Here is an 11,460-nt window from a genome sequence, read left to right on the forward strand (position 1 = left end):
ATAAAGATTCTTATTTTTAGGGACATCTTTTTTCAGAAAATTTTGAAATAGTAATGATATTGAGAATTTACTATTATCACAGGTTACAACAAATCTTTCTTTGGCCCTTATACTATCCCGTATGATATTACTTCTCTTTTTATGATAGTATTTTGCTTTTGAGTAAACGGTGTCAAGATATATTAGTACATATGTAAAACGATATCCAATTCCTTTGTAGATAATTTCTGAATCCGTTGGTTCCAAATAACTCATAATGACCACATCTGATGCAGTAGTTAAATTTAGGATAGTGTGATGAGGCCTCTACTTTCTGAATTTATTTCTAAATTAGATATTTTGCGTAAAAGCAATAAATAGACATTAAAAACCACACTCAACACAAACAATGAAGCAGTATTTTCTTACTATATATTACTCTTTTGGTTACCTAGTTTTCCTTACCTACTCTGTGTTTGGTATTCAGTATATAAGTGTATAATCTATGGGTATTACCATAAACTCTATGGTAAACTCTGTGGTATAAAGCTTTTTTTTTTATTTATTACGGAGTAAAGCAAAATAATATTGCTTAATCTGTGGTTTTATAATTTTACTTTTATTCCTCTTTCGTTCACGTCAGAGTAACTAGCCGTTTAATCTGTGGTTTGCGTTAAAGCTGTTCTTTCTTGGTGAATTAGTTCATTTTCTTGTAATTATTTGCACTGAAATTTATTTGAACTATTTGTGTATATAATGATAGTGTATGGTTAATTACATAAAATTGTCAAGTTGTGTTAGTAATTTTAATAATTGCTACAAATATCATATCAGAAGTGATTAGTGTTTTTGATTCTCAATAAATTACGAAGTAGAAATGACAACCCAAGATCCAGGACCAGTGCCAGATCGGTGGCTTAATTGTCCACGGAAATCGTCAGGGCTAATAGCAGAAAAATTCTTAGCATTTAAGACGCCGTTAGGACCTCAATTCAATGATAAATTACCTGAATGTAATCGGTTTACGCCGTCGATGCTTTTCAGCTATGTGAAAGGTTTAAAGGTAAAATGAGTATATTGCTAGTACATCTGTAACTCATAATAATATTTATTTATTACGCTGCTCTAATAGTTTTAAACTTTGTTAGGCGCACTGTTTAAGCGTTTTAGCTATAGTGCTCATAATTTTTAAAATTTCAGTTAAAACTTGGGTTATGGATTGATCTCACAAATACCAGCCGGTTTTACGATAAAAGGGAAGTCGAAAAAATGGATTGTAAATATATTAAATTATCCTGCCGTGGGCATGGAGAAACACCTTCTGTGGAACAAACTAGGTGAGTTTGTTCTGTCTATATAATATTGAGCTTGTAGAGGTGCAGATTATTTAAAGTTAGAATATCTAAAGTAGATACAATGCATTTATCTTCAATACTAATTAAACATATCATATTTTTTTTACTTTTGTATCCTTTTGATCTGTAATCTGTCATATTGAAGCATTAAGCTGGTTGTATGATTTGGTTTTTGACATGTTGCATCTAGAAATTTTGAAAGAATAGAAAAAATTTGATCACGAGGCAGGATTCGAACCTGCGTATCTTGCCTAACCGTAGCAACGCCTAGCCTCTCGGCCACCCGTGATCCTGCCACAGTAATCAAATTTCTTCTATTCTTTCGGTTTCATGTGCCTAATTCTTTCAAAATTTCTAATTTATAAAGCATTTCAATGCTATAAAACTAAAAATTAAATGTTGCATCTAGTTTTTGAAGGCAATTCACATCATTTATCTTTAAAAAATTATAAGTTTGAAAAATATTTCAAGTCAAAGTAAGCCAAGGCTATTCTCGAAGACATAAAAACAGAAATTGATTTAGAATTTGTAATAATGTATTATTATAGATTAGCCACAAGAGTTATTATTATTATCTAAGGATAAATAAAATGAAAAAGCTATTTATCATTTCAGGGCTTTTATAAAGATTGTTAAAAACTTCATTGCCCAGAATCCTTTATTGATTATTGGAGTTCATTGCACTCATGGTTTCAACCGAACAGGTTTTCTATTAGTCTCTTACATGACAGAAGAATTGGATTGCAGTGTTGACGCAGCTCTTGCAGTGTTTGCTCATGAAAGGTTGGTATTTATTGATTATCCTTCTATTACAAAAGTGAAAGTTGGTAAAGAATGTTATTCTTACACCTGAAAACTTGGAGACCTGTATAATTTTCCTCACTCTTGCCTGTTCATTCCCTGATATAATCCTTTCCTCATCCTTTACCCCTTAAAAGCCCACATGTAGCATCAACAGCCATCAACAATCCCAGAGTACCCTCCACCACCACTACCACTACCTCTCTAGATTCTAAAATGGGACCAAATAAAAAAAAAAATTCTATCAAAAGATAAAGAGAATCAGACCCACCCAATTATTTCATTAAGTTTCATAACATATTTAAAAAAAAAAGCAGTTGAATGGAGAACATTACAACATTTAGGCTAGGCCATCTTATAGGCTTGATCTACATGTCACATGTGTCATTTCTCCCAAGGAGCTTTGAGTTTTCCGTTTATGATGCATACTTTACAAAGTTACTAATATTATAAATTCCAAAGTTTGTAAGGATGTGTGTGTGTTTGTTTCTTTTTAACGCAAAAACTGCCTAACCGATTGCAATGAAATTTGGTACATAGCTGAACAACTGGAATAACATATAGGCAACTTTTTATCCCGATAATCCTATGGGTATGGACCTATGCAGGGAAAACCGTGGGGCGCAGCTAGTTATACAATAAAATTGTAAACACTGTGAGATTAAGATCTGTTGACTAATTATAATTCAAAATATGCATTATATTGTAGGTTGTTATTGTTAGGAAAGATTAGACTGCCATGGGCATTTTTAACATTTGTAGGTATCTTGGTATTTGTATGTATATGATTAGAAGTAAAAAGTACACACTATTTGTGCTGTGAGAGACTGCAAATTGTAATCTCGTGTTAACAAACAATTGCATTTTCATAATTGATATATTACTACATATGTGATCAAAGGCATTCTGCTATATGCTTCACATTATACTGTAAATGTAGAATAACTGTACAGGTCATGCAATACATTGTGATCTTATTTTGTAATTACTTGTCCAACAGAAATCCAGGTATATACAAACAGGACTATATCCTGGAATTGTACAGACGTTACGATGACGAAAGCCAGACTCCATCAGCTCCGCCAAGACCAGACTGGTGTGATGGTATGTAATATGTATAATATTTGGTTCACATTTTACACAAATAAACAAAGTAGCATACTTAAAATATGTAAATAATTCACTATAAAAACTACTTTTGTTTACCCATCTTTCATGTTCAGCAGAGCAATTTTATCTAGTCAATAATTCGGTAGCTGTATTTGCTTACTTTGCGTATAATGGAGTTTAATTAATTTTAATAGCGATTATATCTAATACCGGAATAAAATCCAAAATAAAATAATTTTTTTATTTTATTTTAATTCATATAATCCGATTTCTTTAACAGAGGAAGAAATTGACTATGACGATGATGATGCTCCAAGTTTTTCCAAAGCTCCAACTCAAAATACATCAGCACATAAGAACTCAAAGTGAGTAAATTTATCATGTCTTACATTTGAAATACTTTCAAATTGAGGAAAACCTGCTTTATTCTTTTTACTAATTAAAAGTTTGGTAAGAAGACGTCCTACAGGCTTCCCACAGCGACAGACCAACACAAGAAAGCCTTCTCAGCTTGAATATTTAATCAGTCCAAAAATTTTTCTTGATTACTAGTGAAATACATTTCTTTCCAAACGACTCATGGTCATGGTCATGGTCATGGTCATTTGGGGATTTTAAAATTTGGCGTGGTTTCTCCCCCCCTTTCCACCCCTCCAAGGACGAACGCGACCGGTTATATCAAACTATGCAATTTTCAGGAACAAGAGGCGGAAAAAGGAGACGAACTACAAGAAGGACTCGTTCATGCCGGGCGTGCGTGGTGTGGAGCCGTTCGACAGCCAGCCCCGCCTGCTGCAGGTCCAGCAGAAGGTGCAGCAGTTCTGCAAGTGGGAGTCCACTGGCTTCCCCGGCTCTCAGCCCGTGTCTATGGATATGGATAACATCAAGGAGCTACACAATAAACCGTATAGGGTGTCGTGGAAGGCGGACGGAGTGAGGTTAGGTGTTTTTTTTGCTGTGGTGTAGTGCTATTAAGAAATAAAAACAATCAATCTTATTAGATTATTTGAGACATTATCTTGTTAGAGCAGCTTGATGATTTGGAAGGTGGGGAGAGTGAGGTTAGTTTTTAAATACATAAACTACATATTATACTCATTATTATTAACCTCTGTATGATAATATTAATGAGAAATTAGCTCTGCCCACTTGTCTGTTTCCGATTATTACATGAACAAGTGAACCGATTTTATGAAATTTTGTATAGTGTTAACTATATTGGGTTAGTAATTAGGGTACTTTTCGTATTTTCGAATTGATCATAATATTTAGACCCATAACCGTCGGTCACTTAGTAAATTACGCCCGCGAGTGTGAACCGTGTACTTAGGTTTATGAACACAATTACACAAGCGATTTTTTTGCAGCTTCGGGAGGTCAAATACCATATGCTCCTTTAGGCCTCCTACTGTAAGTCTGTGACACCCTGTATATCATTATACATATTCCACAGATACATGATGCTAATAGAGGACAAGGACGAAGTGTACATGCTGGATAGAGACAACTGTGCGTTCAAGGTGCACGGCCTGAGCTTCCCGCACAACAAAGAGGATCGACATCTCAGGAACACCCTGCTTGACGGTGTTGGTGAAAAATTTTTTTTGGGAGGGGGGGAGATACAAAAAAAAATGTGTTGTGAATGAAATAGTAAGGCAGTAAATAATCTGAAACCACGTTTGGTCCACACAACTTAAAGTCGCTCAGCGAGCTACGAGAGAGCTACGCTTAGTATTTCTTTGAGGGATCAAGTACGAAACGTTGGCGTGACGGGAGACGGCTCGGTAAACATAGGACGTCCTGCTACGAGGTGGAATGATGTCATTCGTAGGGTTGCTAGTCGCAATATTGGCGAAAAGACACCAAATGTCCATGTCCAGCTGTGACCTTTAAAGGGCTAAGGTAAGGATGTGTGTGTGTTTGTTGCTGTTTCGCTCAAAAACTACTGAACCGATTGCAATGAAATATGATACGTACACAGCTGGACAACTGGAATAATATATAGGCAACTTTCTATTCCGATATTCCTACGGGATACGGACTTACGCGGGTGAAACCGCGGGGCGCAGCTGGTTATATATAATTGCGAAACGACACTTTACGCCACATAAAGATAATTTTATATTGGAAATTGAATCTCGAACAGGAAATGGTAGTGGACCTCGTGGACGGCGAGAGCAAGCCGCGCTACTTGTGCTACGATATCGTTCGGTTCGAAGACCAGAACGTTGGCAAGGAGCCCTTCCACCCGGTCAGGAGTAACTGCATACAGAATGAGATTATTAACCCGAGGTGAGTTAAATCTGTACTAATATTCATTGTTTTTTGTCTTATTTCACCCAATTGCAAATAAAGGCAGAGTTTTTTTTTTATAAACGGAACTAATTTTCGATAGGTTGTGCCTCCCGTGCGGTCCCTCCTCGCACTAAAATTTGATCTAGCTCTGAAGATCTGATGATGGTTTAGTTTGTTTGTTATAGTAATAATTCCCTTTTGAAAGTTTGTAATGTTTGTTTTTGTTCTACGTCCGCTTTCTTTTTTCATCAAAAATAAATATTATTTATTATAAAACTCATTTCTATATTAAAACGGTGCATACACTACTATTATGCACACAGCACGTTTGGTTATAAAACGTTCTAACGCTAAATCGAATCAAATATTTAACATAAATCATCGTTGTATCGCGATTCAAAAGTGTGAACACTCACGAACGTGCTCGTGCACGCAAACGTCAGGGACCGCGCGATCACGAGCGGCGCGATCGACAAGACCGCGGAGCCGTTCCGCGTCGCGCTCAAGGCGTTCTGGGACGTCGCCGTCGCGGAGCGGCTGCTCGGCGAGCAGTTCGCGCGCTCGCTGCACCACGAGCCCGACGGCCTCATCTTCCAGCCGGCGCGGCTGGTATGCGCGCACACACCGACACACACCAGCACACACACACACACACACACACACACACACACACACACACACACACACACACGAATGCACACACGAATGCACACACGAATGCACACGCTCACAAACACATACGCACGGTCACAAACAAATACACGCAAAAACACACATAAAAAAGTGCACGCGCGCTCCCGTAGATGAGACGTAGCTAAACATACACGCATTTACATGCCGTAAATGAAACGTGCCCGTAGACACAGATGTAGCTGCCTGCACGCATACACACACACATACATACACGTTTTAATTCTGCAAATGTGTACACAATTGTGTACTTAACGGATACTGACTGCGTGCACAATTGCATTCTACTGAAGTCTATAATACACAAAATAATTTTAACTATTCTACACACAGATAAACACACGTCCGCACACTTTTAACAACAGTGTATGTATATATCAATCGGTATGTAGACTTTTATTAAGAGTTTTGATTGCTCAGAGTATCTGTTCCAAATTTTTAGGGATTTATTAATTTATTTTTTTTATATTATAGGTTATTATTAATTGTATTTTCATTTTGTCAAACGCAGCCCTATGTACCCGGCCCGTGCCAGTACGTTTTGAAGTGGAAACCGGGTGATTTGAATAGCGTGGATTTTCGATTGAAAATCGTTACCAAGGAATGTGGGCAAGTTATATATTTTGTCACTATCTATTTAAAAAAAAACATCAAAATCTGTTGTGTAGTTTTTAACATTTAAGCATACATAGGGGTATAGGGACAGACAGAGGAAATGACTTTTTTATACTATGTAGTGATTATAATGACACTATTTATTGTATTTTATTATTTATATATTATATTAATATTATAAAGCTGAAGAGTTTGTTCGTTTGTTTGTTTGAACGCAGTGATCTCTGGAACTACTGGTCCGATTTGAAAAATTATTTCAGTGTCAGATAGCCCATTAATTGAGCAAGACTTATAGGATATATATGTACCACGGGCGAAGCCGGGGCTGACTGCTAGTATAATATATAAAGAATACGTATATTTTAATGTGGATGAATATAACAATTCAGTATGTTCAGTTTATTTTATTTTGGTATTTCATCACTTCGATCATTTCCTTGAATGCGGCTAAAAAGAAAATACAACTGTACGTAATAAAACACCCGAATTTTCAGGATAATGAAAGTGTCGGAAGGCCAGCTGTACGTCGGATCACTATCGACACCGTTCGGCAGCATAAAGAAAATCAAGAACATAAAACACTTGCACGATAAAATCATCGAGTGCAAGTATGAGAACAACGAGTGGGTGTTTATGCGCGAACGGACTGACAAATCGTTCCCGAACAGCTTCGATACAGCCGTGTGTACGTTATATGGACATTTGTATTTGTTGTTTCATATTCAGCTTCTAACATCATTAATATACTATTTCACTCGGTCGTTTTTTTTATGTCATAGCGGGCAACTGAGCTGGTGGTTCGCCTGATGGAAAACGATCACCACCGCCCATGAACATTCGGAAAGGTAGTGCCTCTGCGAATGCGCTACCCGCTTTAAGTAGGTAAGGGAAAAGGAACGAATTCATGACAGGAAAGAAGGAATGGACTGGGACGGGTGAGGAAAAAGGAAATAGGCCTCCGACTCCTCCGGTCGTATAAAAATACTAGCCATTACGCCCGCGGCTTTGCTCGCGTAGTCGCAGGAAAGATAGAGCCGGGGTTTTCCTTACGTTTTCCAGTTCCCGTGGGATTAGCGGGATAAAAACTTTACTATGTCCGTCTCGTGGTTCTAAGCTACCTCTGCACAAATTTTCAGGCAAATCGAGTAATCCGTTCTTAAGTTATAAATAGTGTAACTAACACTACTTTCTTTTATATATATAGATAAGGAAATCCTGAATATATTGATGAGATGAGATTTAGGACAAAAACTTATAAAAATATTCACGAACCTAACCGCTGTTAAGACAATTTTCATTATGTTTTTCAATTGCCCGAACTATGTAACTATAACAATTTAATTTTACAATTGTTTTAAGAAGAAGGGATATTTATTACTTAATAAAGGAACAAATATATTTTGCTCCGTTTCAGCTGTATTAAAAAGTATAAAGAATCCGGTAACAAAGGAATATCTACTGGAATATATAGCGCGCTGGAGATACCGAGATGACTCCGACCACATGCCGCCGCCAAAACGGAGAAGATAAACTACGTTTAGAAATAGGAAAATTATTAAATGTCAAACGAAAAACCTGTATAAAAATTCTCAATGTTATAATTTAAGTAATTATGGTTTGTTTACATTACGAAGAAATTAGATCTTTTTGTATGTTTCCTATTCAATTTATGTTGCTTGAAACTTAATGTACCTTTATGAAATATGCTTAATCAATTTGTCGGTTCGGAGTTTTTAATTACCGTTTATTGAACTGTATTTTGAGTACTTATTATTTATTATCTGAGTGACATTTTTTTTACTGTTTCTCCCTTTTAAGACACTAAGGTCTGTATGTAAACTTACCTATAAGTTGTAATTTTTGCAATGTGAAATAAATGTTCACAATTTATTTTGTTTCTTTTTATGCCATATTCTAATAATAAACTGTATTTTGACGAAGTAAACGTATTGCTATGTTGTAAATTACTCAGATCAGTCACCTTTTTATTTAAAAATTAAAATCCAGGTTTGTTATATAATAAATCCGGCGAAAGGTTCCGACGACGACATTTAGAAAATGCTTGGCCCAAACAACTGATTGTAAGAAAAATGATTTTAGATACCTCAAATCACACCAGACACAACTTTTTTTTGAGTCCCTAATTTTACTATTTAATATTTTTGTAGGTGATTCGGAAAGCGGTTCATAGAATACATACCAAGTTTAAACGCTGTAGGCTTAATAGTTTGCAAATTAAGTGGCTGTGACATATGGACGGACAGACAGACATGTATAATGTGTAAGGGTTTCGATTATTGCTACGATATTTAGCTACGGTACCCTAAACTGTTTAATCGTTTTATAAATGGAAGAAGTATAATTTGAGAAAATAATAAATATTTTTAAGTTTACGGATAAATAAGTATAAAAAAAACAAGTCAAACAAAACCTTTTTATTGTAACATAACAAAAAAAAAACATTCATAAATTACTTTGTATAGGAATATACTGCCATTTACTTTCACCATCAATATTGATTGATTTTATCTTATTTTCTTTAGTCAACTTTGTTAAGTGGTGGTTTACATTATAAGCTGCCGCAGGCCACAGGTGTTCTGGTGTCTCTGTATAGATCATCTTGACTAAATCCATTTCATTCAGTTGTTTATCTGCATTGTTCTTGAGAGTCTGGTATATTTGCTCTTCTCTTTGATTCCTATGAGCTATATAATATCGTATTTTTTCCAAAGGTTCCTGAAACAACAATAATCATCAGAATATGTATGTGATTTCTCAGAATTTATTATTATATAATTTAGTACCACAGATAATATAATACTAAATCAATGGAAATACTTGACATTACACGTATATACATTAACAATCATGAGGAAGTCTCACAAGTAAGCATCTGCTCCTTAACGAAAGATATATGGAATAAAGCCTCCACTTATTAATACTTAGAGAAATTGCAGTTGTATATATATCTTATTCGTAACACAAATTTAATACGAGTAACATATTATTCTCACCAAGCCTGGGCTTTTCTATACATTTTGGTTGTATTTTCTTGAGCATTGTACTTTATAATAGACACATAAGCAGATAACAATTCACTATAATATATAATTCTTATACAATATAATATGGTTTCATTTGGATTATACAGCGAGTCTTACCTCCACAATGTTCCCATGGCCTGGATAGATAACACCAGGTTGCAATTCCAATATTCTATTCAAACTCTTCATATATGTGAATAGATCTTCAAAAACAGCAGTGCCTTCACCAAGAATACAGTCACCACTGAACAAAATATTTTCTTCCAATAATGTAAGGACGACATGGTCTGTGGTGTGACCTGGTGTATGGTGTATTTTGAGAGTAGCTCCCTCTACCTTGATCTCCTGTCCATCAGTGAGCCAGTTCATTTTAATGGTGGGTATATCTGAATCTGCTGCATCATTAGTATCCCTCTTATGCTTCCAGATTTTTGGATTTTCTAGAGAAATTATAAAGTTTAAATAATATTTGCATATTTACCATTAATAAGCTTATTTAAAACTTATATAAAATGTTTTTTATAGTGTTTGATAAAGGATTTAAATTCATTTTAATTAAAATATTCCAAGCTATCTCAAAAGATATAACCATCATAAGTGTTTAAAATATTATTTAAGCAAAAAATAAACAATACTTGCTTGCAATAGTCCCAAAAATATTTTCCAAGCCACCAATATGATCATGATGCCAATGTGTAACAATTATGTGCTCAATATTTACTTGCTCTGAACTAACAACTTCTGATAAGTTTTTCTGGTATTCTGGAACATCTTTATCCCCAGTGTCCAAGAGAATTCGACTTAAAATTTGTTTGGAAACAAAATATATTATTTCATGAATCAAACAAACTAAGCAGTTTATTTTTTTTTTTCTTATAGCTATGCAACTTACTTCTTTCCGGTGCCGATCAAATACGTATTTGTACCTTGTAAAGTCATAGGTCCTGGATTGCAACCCAGTATTCTAATTATTCTATTTGACAATCGTGAAACTGCCGGTATTACTGAAGCCATTTTTAAAAGGATAAAAATTGAAATAATAAATAAAAGGATATGAATAAAGATTTTCAGAAATCTGAAATTTTCAGTAACGTATTTTAGAGAGGAAAAGTGAACAAAGAAATTCTACTGATAAAACATGACCTTTGTATCCTTCTATTCGATATTGTGAATTTTCTGTTCTGTTTATTTTGTTCTTCAAGCTATCATTATTTTGACAGACCTGTCACCATATGTCGGCTGACATTTCATGACATTATATCACGGAACATAGAATACATACACCAAACAGTAGTATAATAATCTAAACCTATGTTGAGACCTACCTCCCCGCGACACGTTAAATTTTCAGTAACCTGTGGTCGTACTCTGACTGCGGAGTGTCAATTACCAAAGCTTAGTTGTCAATTGTCATGTAGATATTGTCAATTGGTATTTGACAGTCCGGAAAAATGGCTGGGGCTTTGGCGAGAATTGTTCAGGGGACAAAATCTCACCTAGGTGATTTTCTTAGTTGCAAGAATTATTATCTTTGCATAAACGTAAAGATAAAGTCTCGTAGTTGACATCTT

At 35.2% G+C, this 11,460-nt stretch overlaps 3 protein-coding genes across 3 annotated transcripts in view; 2 read left to right on the plus strand and 1 right to left on the minus strand.

The window, feature by feature from the left end:
• The first annotated feature begins 603 nt into the window (after positions 1-603).
• LOC119830956 (mRNA-capping enzyme) lies at positions 604-8,735 on the plus strand. The gene is made up of 12 exons (XM_038354152.1): positions 604-1,042; positions 1,180-1,316; positions 1,950-2,117; positions 3,136-3,239; positions 3,526-3,610; positions 3,944-4,183; positions 4,699-4,831; positions 5,392-5,537; positions 5,984-6,149; positions 6,742-6,839; positions 7,340-7,530; positions 8,260-8,735. Exons 1-12 carry the CDS (start codon positions 857-859, stop codon positions 8,373-8,375), a joined length of 1,770 nt encoding a protein of 589 aa, XP_038210080.1. The 5' UTR covers positions 604-856; the 3' UTR covers positions 8,376-8,735.
• A 530-nt stretch (positions 8,736-9,265) lies between these two features.
• On the minus strand, positions 9,266-11,124 carry LOC119830967 (beta-lactamase-like protein 2 homolog). The gene is made up of 4 exons (XM_038354163.1): positions 10,782-11,124; positions 10,529-10,689; positions 10,007-10,329; positions 9,266-9,581 (listed from the first exon to the last, which is right to left on the minus strand). The coding sequence occupies exons 1-4, from the start codon at positions 10,901-10,903 to the stop codon at positions 9,309-9,311; spliced, it is 879 nt and encodes a 292-aa protein (XP_038210091.1). The 5' UTR covers positions 10,904-11,124; the 3' UTR covers positions 9,266-9,308.
• A 200-nt stretch (positions 11,125-11,324) lies between these two features.
• Positions 11,325-11,460, plus strand: part of LOC119836950 (NADH dehydrogenase [ubiquinone] flavoprotein 1, mitochondrial-like) — a 5,725-nt gene continuing 5,589 nt past the window's right edge. The window contains exon 1 of the mRNA XM_038362463.1: positions 11,325-11,389. Within this exon, the coding sequence (XP_038218391.1) occupies positions 11,341-11,389 (49 nt within the window). The 5' untranslated portion in view covers positions 11,325-11,340. The remainder of the gene's footprint in view (positions 11,390-11,460) is intronic.

The sequence above is a fragment of the Zerene cesonia genome, chromosome 1 (assembly GCF_012273895.1).
Source record: "Zerene cesonia ecotype Mississippi chromosome 1, Zerene_cesonia_1.1, whole genome shotgun sequence".
NCBI lineage: Eukaryota > Metazoa > Arthropoda > Insecta > Lepidoptera > Pieridae > Zerene > Zerene cesonia.

Coding starts and splice junctions, on each gene's coding strand:
- LOC119830956 (XM_038354152.1), top strand. CDS start 857: ATGACAACCCAAGATCCAGGACCAGTGCCAGATCGGTGGCTTAATTGT. Junction 1,317..1,949: donor CCTTCTGTGGAACAAACTAG/GTGAGTTTGTTC, acceptor TTATCATTTCAG/GGCTTTTATAAAGATTGTTA. Junction 6,840..7,339: donor ATCGTTACCAAGGAATGTGG/GCAAGTTATATA, acceptor CCGAATTTTCAG/GATAATGAAAGTGTCGGAAG.
- LOC119830967 (XM_038354163.1), bottom strand. CDS start 10,903: ATGGCTTCAGTAATACCGGCAGTTTCACGATTGTCAAATAGAATAATT. Junction 10,330..10,528: donor TATTTTTGGGACTATTGCAA/GCAAGTATTGTT, acceptor TAATTTCTCTAG/AAAATCCAAAAATCTGGAAG. Junction 9,582..10,006: donor GCCATGGGAACATTGTGGAG/GTAAGACTCGCT, acceptor TTGTTGTTTCAG/GAACCTTTGGAAAAAATACG.